Consider the following 20,119-nt stretch of genomic DNA (forward strand, 5'->3'; position numbering starts at 1 on the left):
CACTTTGGTAGAGTTCACTTTAATAATCATGGTCAACATCTGAAACAGTCATCCTCTTGATTTTATCCAAAATTACAATTACAATCTCCATCAAAACCAAATATCTTCATCCCATCAGTAAAACATCATCATCAACAGTTGTTCGAGCCATCTACAGCAGCATCGTGCCAGTGGTTGAATAAATGAGTAAGTAAATAACAAAACACTTGAGGCCACCCTAACAAAATGAGGTATATTACAGTCAATGCATTGTCACCTATCAATAACGGTTTTAACTTAATTTGCAGGTGAAGCAGCACATTCTTAAACACTCAACAAATAAAGTGTCGTCATAAATTACATGTACGTATATCAAAAAGACACAAAAATACTCTTCAAGTTGTCATTTATCTAAATCTATCAACATATATAATACCTTGATTTTTCACCAATAACCATCATGTATGAGGAAAATAACTACTTACATCAGTGCAAAACATGATCAGAAACCATGGAAAGCAGAGGGTAAAGAAATACAGATTGTTCATGAGCTGAAGTGAATAAGGCAATGATTTACTCTATCCATATTGTTCAAAATACCCATATGCCGTTGTGAATGGAAAGAACATATCATATATAACAGAGATTAAGGCATTGATTGTCTTGGAGTGTCAAACATAACTTTGCAATGCATCATATATCCAAGACAACTATTTCTCCTCTGTATTATCAAAAGTTTACGGAAGCCCTGAGAACCATGTCCAAAAATAACTTTGAATGCATTTCAGTCCGATCCTAATAGTTTTGTCTCCATATATATATCTACAGTATATTAGTTCCTTCATTTTTCTACTCTTGTGCTGAAGTCATAAACACAGGAGGATATTTAGATCTGCCTTCTTTTTCCACTTAACTTTTAGGGCTTCCGTAACAACCATGAACACAAAATATAAGCAAACATGTATCAATAAGTAATTTCATAAATATATTTTTTTAATCTATCTTCTTTTATGTTTTCATAAAAATGAACTGCAGCTACTTATATTTGGCTCACTGGGCGTCATTGATCGTTTTGGCACTGTGTGTGATACATACAGTAACTTACTGTTGTACCGACTGAACACCAAATCCATCAAAAACATCTTCTTTATCCCTTTTTTTTATTAAACTAAGGCGTAGAGCACTTCCATCTACATATGTCTACTCTACAAAAAGTTAAGCCCAGGGAAAAGTCCTCTGATACAGAGCTGCCTTTCTTCTGTTACAGAACAAAAATATAATAGGTACAACATTTATTGAGTCAGATAACACTTTGTCAGTCAAGAAGGCTCTTGGACTTAGGTCTTCAACAAAGACCTGAAACTACAATACTTCACAAGCAATGGGACTAAATAAATAAACATCATGTGCGCCCAATTCATGTGAGAGTAAAAAGAGGGACACTGCAATCCTTAAAGTTGTTCCATCTCAATAAATAACATACATGTTGACTGCCAAGCAGAAAACAGATACTATTTTGCTTTTCATGAAAGACTGTCATTAAACATCACAAGTTGTCATTAGTTATAGTCATTCTCCCAAGTGAGGAAAATAAGGACATCAGATGCATTTTTCCTTCCTTTCCATCCAGCCCAAATGTGTGAGACATCAAAAAGCATGTCGCTCCCGGTCACTCCTTTCTGTGAGTACAAATCCGCCCGACTGTCAATCACGCTTGGCTAAGTTAATCAACCTGAGGGGCACATGTCAGTCATGACAGCAAAGGCAGTCGGTTTGAAGGCTTATTTTTACCTTTAAAACTCTGCTTGGCTGAGTTAATAAGTCTTGCTAAATGGTGCGCAAATACCACACATGAAACACAGACAAACACAAAGTCTCACATCGTCACATAGCTTTATCTTTCATTGGCCATTATGCTTCAAGGCAATGTAAACCTGAGCCGCGCTGTGCAGTCTGCTGTACGTTTTCATCTGTAATACAATTTGGGGACTGTTAGTTTTGGTTAGGCTAGTTTACAGTGCTACATACAGTGTTAACGCATCAACCTGTCACTAAATCGTCAAACAGCCATTTTCTATTCTTTCCTTTCTTTCATTTAAAAAATATAATGTAAACATTACAGAAGCCCTGACTGGCAAGTTAGAAAAAAAAGATTCTGCTCCAGGAAAGTCTTTCTCGGGTGTTCTTTTCATCCGTGAAACAGGTGGGAAAAGGTGTAATTGTTTACATATGATGAAAAATTATCTAGGTGAAACAAACATCACCTCTTCTTAAGACATAAACACAGGAGAGAAAACCCTTTAGATATAGACATTAGAAAATGGATCATTGTATTTGTTCTCACTTGCCTCTCAGGGCTTCCGTAGAATGGATGTTAGACGTAATGTAAAACTAAATCCTTGTGTCTTATATCAGACTTAAAGCTACCATGTCAGAATAATGAGGCTATGAACTGGCCGTTCATCTTGGGTGAGCACATCTGTCTCTTCCGGCGGATGTGAAATCTCCCTTTTCTCATTGTCCTCACAAGTTCACTGCACTGATCTGCTGTTCTGGAGTTTCAGTATGCAAGCACAGTGGTATTCCAGGGTGCCGGGGATTTGCCCTCGCTTTCTTTTGGCTTGTCAGACCAAATTCAAGCAGACATGGACAGGGACAAGCACTATTTCTTCTGTTCTTAATCGGCGATAAATCAGCGTCATATTTCCCTGACAGTTGCCGGGTCACTCTGCAGTTGCTATGCTGTTGACTTGGTTCTCGTGTCCGCGCCCCGATGCGTTCAAAGAGCTCCGCTTCAGCAGCCTGTTGATGATGTCAGTGCACGTCTTCCTGTATTGGTGTCGGAGCAGTGAGTACACAAAGGGGTCGCAGGCTGCCTTGCTGTAAGCTAAGCACTTGGAAACAATTCCCCAGTGAGGGTTGATAGGCACCGCTGGAAATAACTCCACGATCCTGCAGGCAAGCATAAAGAGAGGGTGGTGAGAGACGGGGAGCAAAGGTAGAACATGCATGCATGCCCTGAGCTCGTCATGAAGACATAGACATACATTTGCAAGACATTGTTGCACATAAGCAGGGTGTTTCTACTTGTCTCATGCGTTTGGATTTACAGCGTGAAGCTTCTTATCATCTCACCACTCACATGCAGCCAGCAGCATATCTGTCAGGGCCACCGGAAGAATAAAACAAACCTGTCTAAGCAGTAATGAGTGTCTGGAAACAAGCCAATTAACACTGATAGTTATTTTATACATTTTCAGACTGAGGGCTAAGCAGAAAACCATAAAAGACAGAGGACAGTGAGTTCTTTCAGCAGGGGTAAAAAAAGACTCTTCAGTAATTAAAATACCGTATATTAGATTTAAAGTGGCACATAATGACGTTTTCTGAAGTCTGCATCCTAACGTGGTGCTTTCACACTCATTTGTGTCAAATATGAATACACCTTCCTGTACATGGTGTCATAAAGGGTGGTTAAGATATCGCTGATCCTTTTCCGCTTGCACTCTGTATAATTACTGTGTCTACAATCAAGCTCTGTCAGCAGTGTAGCACTGGCCTAGCATGGGCCAGTAGCCATTACTGGCATTTGCCCACACACTCCGCAGCAGCAGAGCAGACAGCAGGTTAAGTCAGCTGTGACGGCGCACAGCGGTGATTTTACTATACACATAATGACCCAGACAACAAAGGAGTATGAGTATGCAGGCCTTTAGCATAATATGTTCAGATAGTAATTAGTAAACTGTCATACGCAGAATGAAAGTAGCACAGTGCTGCTATGGTCGTTCATTACTGACAGTCTACTGATACCAAAACCATTAGAGGAGAAGAACAACTTGCAAACACTTGCAACGGACCAATTTAAAAATGTGTTTAAGGCTTACAGAGAGGATGGAGAGAGTAATATCTTCTGTATCATTTCATATCCAAACATACAGACATCCTCTCTAGCTCCGTCACCCCAACGCCCTATGAGTGAATGGTTTTAAATAACATACAGTAGTACTAACTAATGGAATATTTTCTCTTTTGGTTGAGTAAGCCCATCCACATGACAAAACAAATGATCCATATGACATACTCTACTCTTCTCTACACTAAGTCATGTTTTAGTATGGAAAAGTGAGTAGATGCTCATACTAAAACCAGACAGTATGAGGATGAAATACAATCTATTGTTGAGTGATGTACTCCCAGAAATGCATTGCCCAACAATTCGTCTGCATGTTGGATCTTAGACTTGCAGTTTTCTTCAGAAGTTGTAGTTTTTTGGATGTATAAAGCTTCACGTATTGGGTACGTATTGGTTACCTGTTAGTACAAAGTTACGTTTTCTGCTAAAATGATATGCTATAATGATGAGTATTAGGTCAAAACTGTTTATAATTAGTTTGCACACATCTCCTGTATCAACTTATTGCCATTATAGTTACAGGAAATGAAACGATGCTTGTGACATTAGCTGTTAATCAATGTGTGAGTTCAGAAGGCCACTGCCAATTAAATACAAAAAGTAGCCAGGACTTCAAAATAGTTAACTTTACCATGATATTCTAAAGAAAGTAGTTTGTGTGTTTGTAGTAACTCAGGAGAACTGACACTTGAGAGTTACCAGAACATGTAAACTCCGGAATTTCTATAAATCCATATTATATTATACATATATTTTACTTTATGTGTCTTGGATATGTTGCCATTCTAAGGTGTATATCACCCCCCTTTACTCTATGTGTTGTGTTTATATTTTATGGCACTTTGTCGATTTAATTTACAAAGTATAAATAGTTATATGTCGGTATTTCTTCTCACACGTCCACTAGCGCATCACGTATGTGCTTTACACTGAAGCTTCATGTGACAGCCTCTCTTTGTCGAGTGATTGGTGGAAGTGGATTCCTCCTAACTAAGTGATGCATCCGAGCAACTTGAGGAGAAAAGTGCTAATGCAGCAGCAGAGCAGAGGCATATTACTTATCACAAGGTCAGCCAATCTCATCTTCCAACTCTGGCCGTTGTGGAGAGTAAGCAGAGAGGAGGCAGTGAGGAGGAGGAGGAGGAGGAGGGGGGGGGGGGGGGGGGGGGGGGGGGAGAGGGTTTGACAGCAGAGGAGGGAGCTTTGGGGGATATACCAGCAGAACAAAAGAGGCTGCGTACGCCGCAGTGTGCCGGCATGGTTCCCCTCTCCCGCCTACACAGTTTCTTTCTCACCTTGTGATCACATAGGGAGCGAAGCAGATCATGAAGGTGCCGATGAAGGTGCTGATCTTCTTCGTCGCTCTCTGTCGTCTTCTCTTCTGCTCCTCCAGGCAACGCTGGCGAACACTATACACACACAGAGAGTTCAGTGGATTAATATCAGGGAGACACACTGAGGGAAGACCACATGCTGTCTCCAGAGATGTCATAAAAGACAGCAAGGAGTTGGTGCGCTTGTGTTTTATTTCTGTTGGACAGGGATTAAATATATAGGAAGCTGAGCTGAGGGACAATAACATAGTTATCCCAAACAACACTGATGTCAATCAATGTAAAACAAGAATGACAATTTATAAAAGTGGGAATTTCACCAGAGAACACCAGCTAGCTCGGTATATAACCGAACACACACACACACACACACACACACACACACACACACACACACACACACACACACACACACACACGCGCGCGCGCACACGCACACACACACATGCTCACACTATATGTACACATTATGTTATAGAGGCAGAGTAACGCAATCACCCTGGATTGCCTTTAAGTGGATACAGGTGTTGCATTGCCTCTGAATACTGAGGACACACTTCAGTGCAAGGATGGTAGTATTACCTATACATTTAGGCTTTTAAATTAATTAAATAAATAATCATGTATCTTAATACACGCATTAATCCCAGGGACATCAGCCCCCTCCCCCTTTCGATAAGATGGTGGATATGCTTCTTTTTTCTCTTAACTATAAGCTCTCTTCTAACTGAATCAAGAAAAGAAAGCTGCATGTACAGGAAGAACACAAACAGGAATAATAAGTTCAAGGAGCTCACCTGGGGTGTATATCCACCAGCAGCACTAACGTTTGCATTGTAATAACGTCGATCCTCTTACAGTGAAACCTTGCCACTTTGAGCACTTTGAGGTAAGTGACACACAGCACTATAAAAGACAGGAGGAAGGAAAAGGAGTGGAAAAAGACGGTGAAGATAACAAACGGTGTCCGGCTGCTAGCCCTCGGGTTGGACAACGTGCAGGACGCGTAAAGCCGGTGGTATCCCACCCAGGAGAGGCAGGTGGCCACCGTGGAGAAGGACACCGAGTGCACCCACGTGTACCCGAGGACCAAAGCTGCGTCTTTGTGGCGCATTTTGGAGTGGTACCTCAGGGGGAACACCACCGCAATCCACCTGTCGATGCTCAGAGCTGCCATGCTCAGCATCGAGTTGGTGGACAGGAATGTCTCCAGGAAGCCCACGATCTGGCAGAAGCCGTCCCCTCCCGGCTGAGTCTTACTGACGAGTCCCACCAAAGTGAGCGGCATGTTGGACACGGTCAGCAACAAGTTGCAGAAGGTGAGGTTGAGGTTGAACAGACCGGGGACCTGCTTACGGATCTCCGGGTTGTACAGAAAGCAGATCAGCACCAGTACGTTGGACAGCAACGACACTATGATAATCACAACCACCAACACAGACAGAACCACCTCCGCAGTGTCCATCCTGTGGGCCCCGAAACTCACTTATCCTCACTTTTTCTGAGCATATCCAGTGTTGTTCTCCAGCTGAAAATGCAATTAATCACCCATAACCATGTCCATTCATCCCCAGATCTCTCCACCGGTGCAGTTCCCCTTTCTCTCTCAACTACATTGTCTCGGTATACTGGCCAGCAAAGACGACCAGGAGGATTCCGGCATCATGAGAAGTATGTTAGGGGAAACGAAGACGATTTCTACTCTTTTTGTTCCCCTCTACAACCTATAGGAAAATAGCTCTCGTGCCAAAGCTGCTCTATTCTGGCTCTGCGTCTTGCAGTGGGGTTTTGTCGTCCTGTGATGCGCTCTCGAAGCATCACCCCTCCGCACACACTGCACAGTGTGTGGGCTCCTTGATCTCCCCCCGTCTCCCGTGAGGAACAGTAACATTAACAAGTGAAGTGGGGATCTTTTCTGGAAAAATGGAAATTGCAGCCAGAGAGTTGACCTTATCCAAACTGAAATGAGTGATTAGTCAAACACAGACCTGATGTGTGTTAAAAAAAAATGTTTTAATGGGGACAAATAATTGATCATGACATTTACATTAAATTATGCATCCATTGTCCGTGTCACTTGCATATCCAGGTAAAGAAAACTGTCACACAGCATTCTTTTTAGAAGCTCATTTAAATATTGAAATCATCCCCCCCCAAAAAAAAAAACAGGTTGAGGCAAAACAAATGTATTTGTTCCACTCCTGCTCATTAATTCAAACCCTAATTTGAAATCAAATTGGTTTTATATAGACATATCTGTTCATGTTAAGGTGGTTTCACTGATTTAAACCATTGCATTCCAGCAGCATCTCTTCACCTCATGCTTTACTCAAATATTTATTCTAATTACATCTGCTTCATCGTATTGATGAGGAGCACCATCTTCGTTGAGGCTGGATGACGCCCCCGCACTCTGCTGCCCCTCTGGACTTGAGCATGGAGAATCTTTCCTCAGAAGCGTGGGACTCAGTGTGCAGCAGCACGTGCAGCAAGGCGCTGGAGCAGGGTGAGGTGGTGGTTGGGGCTACAATAAGGGGAGGGGAGGTGTCAGAGTGAGAGCGTGTGGGCGGAAAGACTTTCTTACTGCAACACACATGCTCACAGTATTTGACTGGGGATGTCATACTATGCAGGCGTGCGCTCCTTTTACTCCAGGGTGGCAAACGGTGAACTGGAGTAGGAGAGAAAAAAGGGATTTAAATTCTTTAAAAGGGAGGCTCATTAAAATGCAACCCAGTAATGGTGTCTGTGGGGCTGATGGTTGCTCCTGGTGCAAAGAGAAGACACCTGCAGGACAAAGACAAACAGCAAGCCAATTAAACAAAAATGAAGCTCCATCTTGTCCCAGAGTAAGGCTTCTGGCTGTGATGGATGCATTTCCATACCTTCACATGTGAGCGCTGTCATGCAACTGCTTGTGCAGCTCTCTCCTGTCAGTGCAGAGGCCTTATCAGCACAGAGACACCAGTTGATCTCAGGCACAAGAGCAGCTTTTCGTACTCATCCCTTTAATTATTCTTTTCATAATTAAATGCCAGCTCCACAGACAATAATGAAGCTGCAAAAAAAAGCCATTCTAAAAATATAGCTTAGAGGGGATTTAGTGAAATGGATGAAGGTGTAATGTGTTCAAGTAGGAGGATTTTTCTTGTGATGGGTTTTACTCTTCCACCTGGAAAATGTTTTCTTGAACAAACGCGTATTTTCAACAGCTGTGACCACGGTCAGGCATGCCTCCACATGTTCGTGCATTCAGACACGCACAACCTGATAATTATTTGACCTCTTTGTTGAATTTCTGTTTTCAAAGGGTCGGAAAATCTTAAGTCCAACAAAGCAGCTGCTGGTGGCGGCTAAAAAGTAATATTGAGTTTTTGGATCAGTGAAATCACAAGCCAACAAACATATCATGCCGCATTAAACCGACTAGCGTGGAAAAAGCAACTCCTTTGTCTGTTGTTTGTTTTCACAGATCAATCATAGCCAACACAAACACAAACAAAGTACTAATGAGAGTACAAACTAATCAAGTCACTCCAGGTAAAACTCATAATCCTTTACTGACTTCATCAATCACTCATTGCAAACATTGATGAGTTTGTGCTCCTTTTTGTGTTTCTTTTGTTTACTTTGGGGCCGTAACAGACAGCTGTTTTTGTTGTCTATTTCAATATGTTTATCGATGTAATGCTCATAAAATGTACATTTGGAGAAATTACCATCGCAATATCTCATAATCTAACAAGGTGTCTATATGTTTGCTTTGTTCAACCAATAGTCATAAACCCAAGCATATAACATTTAGAAACATATTCAAACTGAAAAAAAGAACAATTCACGTTTTTTCTTCATAAAGGACCATTTGTTGATTAACACAATTGTTGTAAAGTAAATCCTGGCCTTATCAGTTAGATGTTTGGCCACTTGGGTCTGCCTACATGTTAAAGTGAAGGACTTTCAGCATTTTCCTTCCTTGTAATATGTAAAGATGGATTTTTTTGAATTTTTGGGGGAATCCTTTTCTGTTTACTGTGTTCGAGACAAGTCAAGACATCTCAGCTCAGCAGATCTTGCCTTTGACGATAATACCTTCTGTCAGGAGACTTAACAAGTGCAGGACTTGACTGTGAGACACGGTAGTATGAGAGAAAGCCTGCAGCACTCCTCCCTTTAGCTGGGACTGTGTGGATTTGAATTTGCTGCCAGTTCCAATTTCCACACTTGACTTCCCTCGGATTGGCTGGTCGGAGTACATTTTCAACCTAGATGTACTTTCGCTTCTACATCTTCCTGTCTGACCTTTTGGATAAAGACGTGTCACTTGTATTTTGAACAACCTGCATCTATATTGAGTGGAGCTTCAGAAAAAAGTTTGAGGAACTTGTTGTAAAAAAATTACAAAACTAGAGAAACTCAGACTTTTAATAAGAATGCAGTATGAGCTCATTGCTTGCACAGCGGTCTCATGTCTCGTAAAGGTCTTAATCAAAGACAGGAGGAAGACTCGCTGAGAAGAAGCTTTAGACAAACAGTGAAATGCCAACCTAGTGAAGCGAAGAGGAGGTGTTGACACTGCTGATAATGCCAGCTTCCTGTTACCACAGTCATCATTACTTAAACCTATTTGATACTGAACAGAATCTGGTATGACAGCTTTCAGATTTGTAAAAAGAATACATAAAGAGAAGTTCAAAGCTGTTGGATCATTGTGTAAAGCTAGCGCAAGCAGCCGGCTAACTAAGCTAAGGCACAAAAGAAGGATATCACTTTTGATGCTAAACGTACAATTTGTTCACTTGTGGAAAAGAACATTTATTCAGCTATGTACAATTTGAAAGTATTATTTACAATTCATGACACTTGCAATTGAAATGTTACTACACTACATTTTTGTAACAGCCATAGTGACATTGTAGATAAAGACATACTATACGCATATTATCTTTAATTTTATAATGCAATGTTAATGATCCAAAGGTATTTCAGCTCTTCCTCGACTCGCTAAATTACATTTATTCAGTAATGATAATCCAGTAATGTGCTGAAAAGAGGGCAAACCTCCATCAAAGCTGTTTTCATTACTGAAAAAGAAAGTGTGTATTCCCCCCCATGATTTGGATCTGCTCATTAATGTAAAGGGGGTTGCTCCTTGGCCCATACCCTCCACAAGGTTTAAAAAAGAATCTGGCCATTTAAAACAGGATAACAAAACAAAAAATGAAAACATAGCCTCCATGGTGGAGTAATGAAAGACTGAGTGCTGTATATGATTGCTATACAAGCCTATCTGATACGAGGCTGTTGCCCATGTCCTCCATCAGTATGCCTGGCTGCGCAGTGCACCACCAGAAACTCTTCTGAACACTCTGAGGTGCCTTTACTTTCACATTAGCTGTGGTGATGTGGAGCAAAGCCAGCAGCAGCGCCTGAGCTCAGCGTCAGGTATTTATAATCAGAAGAACACTCTTCAAAACAGGCACTGGGCTATGAAGTACAAGCTTATTTTCATGATGGATCCAGGAGGGGTTTGGCAGTGTGTCAACTGGCTCCAGGCTGCAAATAGGCAACTATCTCAAGAACAAAACAAAAGGCTTTAATATGACATGATGTTAGTGTTTCACAGCCGGGCCTGACAAATTGGTTTGAGCCTTTTCCGTAGTATACGGACCATACCACATGTCAGATTGATCATATATACTGTAACTGTTGAAGCTTTCTGACTAATGTAGAAACAAACGGGCCTCAGCAGAAGTCTTTTTGCCAGATTACAATATAACGGATGGGTGTTTTTGTACATTCGGCCTTGAAGGTATCAATCAAAGCCATATAGCAACTCAAAATGAGTCTCTCTGTCTTTCATCTGTTTACTTCACAGATGAGTTCACAGTGTCATTTACAGCTGTTCTCTGAGCCGCTGCTGCATCCCGCTGAAAGCAAACACACTCGGCAATGAATCGATCCTCTTGGTCAGATAATATACATATTTCATATGTTTTTTAATGCAATTGACTTGATTAGATTTCCCTCAGTCTTTGAACTTTGTCTTAAATGGGACCCTCATAATAAACCTGCTCTGTTCTGGAGTGGTGTCATCTCTTCTAACTCTGGAATAAAGCAAATCAGTGTGTTTAATATTAAGCTATAAACAAGTTCATCTTTGTCATCATAGTTCTGAAGCAGTGACAGTTTTATGTTAAAAGCAAAGCACAGTTTACTGGCACACTTTGGTGCACTCAAACACATTAGATTGTTCGTGGATGTGTACGTTTGTGAACGTTGCAAACCCTATACATATTTTCTCTATAATTTTTTGGGAATGCCTGGACATTATAGCAGTGAGAGGCAACAGCATAGTATGTCACTGAGAAGTAAATCAATGTGCAGGTGAATGTGAGAATAAAAGCCAGGTGCATTAAAGAGCAAAAGTCACTTGTCTGACCTCTCTGAGATAATAAATATGATAATAAAATGCTTTGTTGTTACGTGTGGCCCATACAAACATCTTAAATAACGTTTTTTTTTTTACATAAAAGAGTTATCGCCATCCATCCTTTATATTCATCTGAGCTCATCTACCTGCTGTCTGTCAGTGTCTTAAACCAGTCCTGCCTCATTATCCAATGCTTTGTGTTGAAAAGTTAATATTCAATGATCTTATCCACTGCAATGATTCATTTGCTTTCCTAATTTCATTTCACAGTCATTTAATAAACCCTCAGAAAAATGCCATTAGTGTTCGCTTCACCTTCGAGAGAAACCTTGATTAGAAATGCTGATGTTTAATTATCCTTTTATTTCCGGCTTATCATAGCCAGCAGGAATAGCACGCAACAAGGGGATGACCGCAGATTTGGTAATCAGTGATTTAATTTGATATCATCATAATTACATGAATATGAGAGTGTACTTATTTGCATGGAGCCGCTCTATTTCGGTTGCAGGAGACTACAATTAACCTCTGATGCCTCCCTCCAGCAACTCTCACAGTAATGTAAACGTGAATGCATCCTTAAGGGAACTGTTTACTTTAGTGGTGCAGATGAGGCTGTGAAAACAGAAAGTTGATCAGATTGGGATAAACTCTACTATGACTATGAAAGAATGTGTTTGAGCCTTTTTATGGATACACAAACTAATTTGAGATTTACATCCAAATCTTGTTACAGGTCATATTGTATATAGAAACCTGCTAAACAGCTTAGCCATCACTGTGGTACAGAGTTCAAAACAAAAGCAGCAGCTCTCCTGTGTTCCCATGACTGGTTAATTTCACACTTCAAATAGCCAATACTACAAGGCTAAAGAGTATGCCAGAGAAAAGTTTATTGTCACGATGACACCAGCTCAGTCATTAAATCATGCACCACTGCCATCTAGTGAAACACTGACGTATTGCATGAATGACAACTCAAGCACACCTGTAGCAACATTAGACCAGTGGTTCCTCCTTGTGGCAAAGCATGGTCAATGCTTTTTTTAATCTACTTTCAAATGTTCTTGCTACAGTATTTATAGTCAATGTTTTGATTAGTGGCATTTGTAAATTGCATGCCGTGCTTGTCATGGATATAATAACTATTTAAACCCTTTGATTGTATGCAATACATAACCTGTATAACCTGACAAGCTGGGCAATGTATAAATATAATATTAATATGGTTATATGAGGTTAGATATTGTCTTATATTTTTGATATAGGGTATTGTAATGTGTGTTTTCTTTTCCTGGTTTTAAGAGCTGCATTTTGGTGAAGTGATGTCATTTTCTAATTTTCATTATTTGTCTTTACCCACTCATTATATTTGAATGATGATTATATATCCTAAATGCTATTGTTCAAATATTCCATTTAAGCAGTCAAACCTAAAATATTGTGACAAATGTATCTTGATATTCTCCATATTCACCAGCCCTATTAATCTTTTTTTAAATCAGTATTCCACAAGACATAACACTTTGTAAGTGTTCTCAATATATGTGCACAAAGACTGTGAACAAGTTATTTTTGAAATAAAACTGCAGCTAATTATACAAATGATGGAGAAGAGAACAATAGTCCTGATTTTACTGACAGAGTGAAGGTGGGCCCGCTGTGAGAGGCTAATGTCGTAGGTCAGAGTAAAAGGGCCCAAAGAGAAAACTCCATTTAATCCGTGCAGTGTTTTGGGAGCCATCGCCCTGCTCCTGCAGCCTGGATGAAGCCACTTCACTCCTTGTTGAGATTACTAGCAGGCACACACGGGGGCCATTAATGTTGAAAAGCCACAGCCCCACCTCTCCCCCAGTGCTACCCCGGGAGCCACTAGCTCCATAATGGCTCCCACTCTCTGAATTAATGGCGCTCAGGCCGTATGAAGAAAATGGGTTTTAATTATAGGCCCCGGTTATACCAGAGAGGAAAACTGAAAGAGGACGGCAGGCAAACCTTTTGTGCTTCTAGAGGCAGCGCAGCCAAACTAATTCCAGCTTTCATTTGGATCCCACTCTTAGAGAATGAAGTGTTTTACCTCGAGTGAATTGAAAAAGAAAATGATCGAACTCAGTAAATGTGTGCAAATGTGGCCCTCCAAAGTCTTGCCTATTATCAAAGTTAAGATAAGTATTGAACCATCACATCCTGTTACACTGAAAAAACTGAAACATTAACTTTAATTAAATGTATTATAGTCAACATATTCAACATAACTGTATTAGGTTAGTTGAAATCAACGTTTCAGTTTCTTCAGTGTATGTTGTGTCTCATGTCACCGAGTAATGCAGGTTGTGAAGCGGTGAAGATTTTTTTTTATACAATATTTGTTCCTTTTCAGTTTAGATGACACTTGTAAATTATATTTGACTTTTATCTTTCATTGTATGATAGACATGTGTAATTTTGAGAAATCCAGACTTTTCTGCATTTGGTTCTGCAGCACCTTGTATTATATTTGCTTTGGCTTGGTTTAACCCTTCCATTGCCTTGCAGCCATATGTCAGACAATACGAAGGGAGGAGTGCTGGGGCTCAGGATGTCTGTCTGCCAGCTCTGTAACAGTATCCGATGAGAGATGGACATGCAGAGTCAGCACACAGTAAATGTCCATAATCCACTGTCAGCAGCAAGCAGAGGATTTCCTAAACTTCCAAGCAGTGTCGAAAAAAAATCTCCCACTATGCTAATAAACACACCATAATTCAGAGAAAGTAGAGTTATCAGTGATTCGTTATTGAGTAAACTTGAGGGTCAGCAAAAAGAAAAAAACGTTACCTATTGTATTGTTTGTCAACATTTCTGATTTGTGGGTGGAGTCACACATGTAATAGTATTTTATTATAAAGATTTTCATAATTATTATTAATATTTTATACTTTTGTATATTATTATTTCTTGTTTTGATGTATTGTGTTTTATGTATTTGTATTATTGTACTGCTATTCATTGAGTTTTCTTCTTGTGTACTTTTATTGTAGTCATTATAATCATTATTATTGCTATGTTTTTCTAACTACATTTATTTGTACTATTTCCATTTATTTTTGGATTTTTTTGGATTATTTTGTGATTATTTTTGTCAATTGAAAATTGTTTTTCTTGTGTCCTTTGGAAATATTATTGTCTATATTAAATGTACCATCTTTTTTTTTCTTTGAAAATGATGCTTCATATTAAAAAAACATTTTGAATAAAGATTTAAGGAGGTTCTTCTCCTGCATAAATCATCAACAACAGTTCCACATTGCAGCAGATATATTAGAGGTAAACGTCCCGCAGAGAGAAGGGAGACCATTGACCATCCCTTTCACCTGAAACCCAAGAAGCGCCTCTTAAAGAGAGTCACTTGCAATCAGAAAGCCTCCATTTAATTACAACACACAGGAAATTACCGAGTGAATGGGTCAGGCACTGATAAGAGGCTGAGCCCTGGGGATGACAGCTCCTGAAACTCGAGGAGACCCAATCTCAAAGCAGACTTATCACAAAGGCCAAGTCTGGAAGCCTGACAATCTGATTGTACTATCATCCAGATTCATAATTAATATATTTATCAAATTAATCGCTGAAAAGAGCCCTGGCCTCCTGAACAGTAGGCAGATTCATTTGCTACTGGCTCGGCTTACCGCTAATAACAGTGTTGTCAGGGAAATAGGCCTGGAGTGGGTCAATGCCCCAGCTCTCATGACAGACAAATTGCTCATCTGTGTAGAGATGATATGGGGATTTCAGAAAGAAAGAAAGAAAAAATGTCATTGTTTGGTGACAACCACAATTGCACCCTTGTTTCAGATTGTGAGTACCAAGTTGGAGGAACATGAAAGGGGCATTTACTGTTGGGGAGAGCTGAAAATACCTGTTGTTGTACCTCTGGTTTTACAAATCACTCATCAAAGGGGCTGTCTCTGCCATATGTTGTTCAAGTGAAGAAGAATGTTTACAGTGTTTCCTCACCTAAATGAAAACGAACCTGGATTATGAACCCTGACTTTTAATAGTTTATATTTGATCAAATGTAACCACACCAAGAATGCAAAATCTACCTTTTTTTTATGTTGATCCATACAGACTAAGATTCAGATTCCCACAGTATTTAACGTGCAGGAGTTCTCAATATTACAGTTTAAAAGGGCCCTTAACAGAGTGTAGAATGGTGTTCTATGGACAATGGCTTTAATGTTCAACACATTTAAAGAATGTTGATTTCTGTATCAAATCTCTCTTCAAGCTTACATGAAATAGAAAAATACAATATACAAACAAGAACTGTCTTTATCCGTATATAAAAAGAACCAAAATGATCTCACTTCCTGTGTTGTTATAATTCTTGTTGGGAACATGCTTGACCTTTTCGTTATAAAAGACATTGTGTCACCCTTGGTTTTGTAGGCGCTAATTATAAAGTGGACACATATGGCTCAATTTAGCACGCTAATGAGAATCTTAGGAAGCTGCTGGGTGAGAGTGAAGGGCCTCTTTTGTCTCCTGGATTCCCATCTGGGTCCCTAAAAAGAATGAAACCATAATCATTGATCATCAGCCCAGGTGATGGGGTTTGTGGGGTTTCTTTGGAAGTTTTTCCTTGTACGATGTGAGGGTCCAAGAACAGAGGGTGTCGTATTGTCATATTGATATTATAACTGTGAAGTCCACTGAGACAAATGTAACATTTGTGATATTGGGCTATATAAATAAACATTGATTGATCATTGATTGAGGTGATCACTAACTTATTGCTGCAGTTGTAATGTATCACTTTACATACACCCAAAACGGAGACACACTTCTATTTCTTCTTTGCTTACTTCCTGTAGAGGCTAAATGACATATCTATCAAATGTAAATCAGCGTCTTTTAGGTAATTCTTTTCACTTAGCTTATTAACTTAACAGTATACTGAGATGTTTGTTGATTTTGGTTTCATTCTTAATTCAAACACTACATTCTTGAGCTCTGCCTTCTGTAGTTAGATGATTTTTTTTTGTCTTGTTTCTAGCCGCCTGTAGATGGCAACACTAGGCTTCTTCAAAAGCATTCCACTGTGGAATTATTCTTGTTTGAAAAACAACATTTGTTTGACATTAACAAAATAATAAATCCTGAAATAAGTTAGTAATGCTTATTTTTAAGTTACAATAGTGTTGGCCTCATACAAGCTGCATTCAGTAAACATGCACACCTTTCCAGGTCGAATGCAGTGGAGGACTAGGCTGTACAATATGTTATTTGAAACAGTTTGCTGATGAAAAATGCTGAGGATCATTGTTCATGTGAGCTCCACCCTGAAGAAACAAATTCCCCTACAATGAATTCTCAGTTAATCTTCTCTCCTTTTTGTAATAATGTTGTTTTAACATGTTGTCCTCCTCAGCACTTATACAGTTGGTGTTTATGCTGTCTGGTGTTTTCCACAGAGAGCAGAGCAGGTTCAGCTCAGCGGCTGAATGGACGGACTCTTCAGTGCCAACGACTCACCCGGCAGGTAGCAGAGGCTTTCAGCGGGGCCAGCCTGCAGCAATCAACTTAGTTAGAGGGCTCTCTCTGTAATTGCCAACTATTACAATATGTGGCATGAGGGGTTCAACACTATTTTCAAACATGATGAAATGGCATCAAGGCCTCCTCTCACATCCAGTGATAATTGAACAATTAAACTTTAGCATACAAATTACCTCTTCATATGGCATAACTAATTACTGAGGCAGGCCAGTCACAAAGAAGGCTCTCCAAGGTCGATACCAATTTATTTTTTACAATTTCAAGCTTCCTTTTTGAGCCCAGGTTTAACTGGGTTTATTATATCAATGGGATTATTGGTTATTATGTTTGTTAGAATTTTAGCATTTCGAGTTATTATAACTCATTTTCAGAGCCTTATTTTGAAAACCTCTTTTCAGCACCCATGGTTATCAGGTGAGATTGTCCTAATTATACAGGTGATTGAGACTTACTTCAGGTCATCCAGCTGCAACCCCTATTAAACAACTTGATTAGACATGATTTAAATCACCTGGTTTGATTGGGGGCAGTTAAGCTCTTTATACTCTTCACTGTAAAATGCTAATTCTCTCTGAAAAAAAAGGGAATGGACAAGAATCCTCTGAGAGCATATGGAGAATCTCTCATATCAATAATTCAAAGGAAATGAGCAAAAATTAGTGAGCAGAGCATCAGCGGTGTCATGTAACCATTACTTCTGCAAATGAGATATTTGAATTGAAAGATTGAAAATGGAAATATCATGAGAGTGAGAAATTATCTTTTTTTTTTTACAGTACTAGAAACTGATCTGCTTGTATGACAGATTGTGAAAAAACGTGAAATTCATACCACTATCATTCCCAAGATTATGCTTGTTTCCTTTTACTAAGGTTACTAAGCCCTCTATACAATAGTAGATAAGCCCCGCAGGTATGAACCCTGATGACTAATTACACTTCAGAGGGGACCTGAAAACCCCTCAGCAACTCCGCACACACATAGCAGAGCTCTTCAGGTGCATTAGGTGAACATGGCATTCATGCTGGTAGAACCAAGGCTTCAGAAAGCATGCAGTGGACCTGAAGTGGGCCTGTTTTCAGCCCATGACAAAAGACTGAAGACATTAACATGAGTCTTGCATGTATAATGACTCCAAAATAAGCAGTTGCTAATCCATCTGCGAAATACTTCTTCATACATAGCCTCAATGCCTTAATATCATGTTTCTAGCCAGGGTAAAGTGTGTTCATGCACTCATGATGACAATGTTTGACACTCCTCCTCAGCGGACAGTCAGAGATGAGACAGATTATGAATTTGATATTAACTTCAAATGAAAAGGCCAAACTAGGAGCACAAAGCACATTTAATATCTAAACGTGGCTGCTCACACACACACACACACAAGTTATTTGCAAGTTCCAATACAAGATGTGTTGATATGTGAAGGCACAAGATGAAAATGATTGGAAATGTATTTTGAGGCGCTGATTGTAGACAATATTAAACTGCACAAAGAAGCTTTTGTTCTCGAATTCCTGCGGCAGTTCAGCCAGTATTGACTCTGCTTTAATTTAATATCTATTTATTTCACTCCATTGTAAGGATTTTATTGAGGTTGCGCCTGCTTTATCGCTCCGATCTCCCCCAGAAGTGAAGGTCAGGAGAGGCAGACTACCTCTGTTTATTGGCTTCCATTGAGCCCATATGAGCTGATTTGGCTATCTGCTCTTGATATTAAGCTCTTTCATGGTATTCTGTGCTATCAGGATATTGTTTAACAACACATTGAGATATTCCGTGTGTATTTTCTTGTGAATTAAATATTCTTCATCACTTTTTTAATATCCTCTATGTATTTCAAACAGGATGTGAGGATCCTGCTTTATGTGGAAGCAAATACTAAGCTCAGAGGAAAAACACAATATGCAGTACATTTCACAAGTGTTCTTATATGCTTAGAAATATAAAGTCTTATTAGTCAACTATTCTTCTCTATAATATTGTGCCCTTTGTACTGTCAAGGCAGTGATATTTTTATTCATTAATTTCACTATCATTTAACACAGCTTTATCATACAATTAATCATATACATTAGAATAAATTGGAGTATGATTATGATATTTGATGTAATCCAACAATACCAAAACAGTGAATCAACTATATTGCTCTATATTTTTCCTTATTTCTCTGTTACGGCCAAACATTAACATTATGACTTATTTTCCTCTCACCTCAAATCCTAGTTGTGATCATATATGTAGCGTAGCTTGCACTGAACTACAACTCCTGCAGTGTGGGACATAATGATAAATGCAATAAACCTCGTAATGTTGTTTATTCAATTTCTCTTAAAGCACCTTGAATTGCCTTGTGTTGAAAGGTGCTATATAAATAAACTTGCCTTGCCTTAAAGCTGTAGTAGTTTAGGTACTTTGGAGACTATAGGCTTTTCAATGTAAATAATAAGGAATCAAATCTTGACTCTCCATACATCATAATTAAAAAGACACCAATAACAAAACAGGCACACTGGCAAGAGGAACCTATTTTGACATACAGCAGAACATCATTTCTTAATGTGCAGCCAACTATATATTTTCACCTGTTTTTGGTGATTACGTAATCTTGATTGCATGTGATCCATTACTACCAAGCCAACCATGAGTATTCATCTGCAAATACTTCTTGTTTACAAATGCCACTGCATGCATATCACTTGTAGTTTATTTGTGGACTATGTATCCACTGTGGTGTTGTTGTACTGCATTTCTTTCCATAACATCTTGTCAAATAGATTCTCAGTCCAAAGCATCAGCTGGACATCACATGGAAATAACAGGAATTGTTCCCGAAATGCATCACAAAAACACTGCTGGGACGAGTGACGTGTCCTGACGTCATTTCGTAACATGATGCTGCAGGTGGTGCACGTG

The 20,119-nt window shown here is 39.5% G+C and overlaps 1 protein-coding gene across 1 annotated transcript; it reads right to left on the reverse strand.

Annotated features, from left to right (window-relative positions):
* Positions 1–379: 379 nt before the first annotated feature.
* Positions 380–7,163, reverse strand: LOC117464512 (G-protein coupled receptor 26-like). Its single transcript, XM_034106975.2, has 3 exons — positions 6,027–7,163; positions 5,191–5,304; positions 380–2,931 (listed from the first exon to the last, which is right to left on the reverse strand). The coding sequence occupies exons 1-3, from the start codon at positions 6,692–6,694 to the stop codon at positions 2,703–2,705; spliced, it is 1,011 nt and encodes a 336-aa protein (XP_033962866.1). The 5' UTR covers positions 6,695–7,163; the 3' UTR covers positions 380–2,702.
* Positions 7,164–20,119: the final 12,956 nt, after the last annotated feature.

The sequence above is a fragment of the Pseudochaenichthys georgianus genome, chromosome 19 (genome assembly GCF_902827115.2).
Source record: "Pseudochaenichthys georgianus chromosome 19, fPseGeo1.2, whole genome shotgun sequence".
Lineage (NCBI taxonomy): Eukaryota > Metazoa > Chordata > Actinopteri > Perciformes > Channichthyidae > Pseudochaenichthys > Pseudochaenichthys georgianus.

Coding starts and splice junctions, on each gene's coding strand:
- LOC117464512 (XM_034106975.2), bottom strand. CDS start 6,694: ATGGACACTGCGGAGGTGGTTCTGTCTGTGTTGGTGGTTGTGATTATC. Junction 5,305..6,026: donor CTGGTGGATATACACCCCAG/GTGAGCTCCTTG, acceptor GTGTGTGTATAG/TGTTCGCCAGCGTTGCCTGG. Junction 2,932..5,190: donor GCTCCCTATGTGATCACAAG/GTGAGAAAGAAA, acceptor GCTTGCCTGCAG/GATCGTGGAGTTATTTCCAG.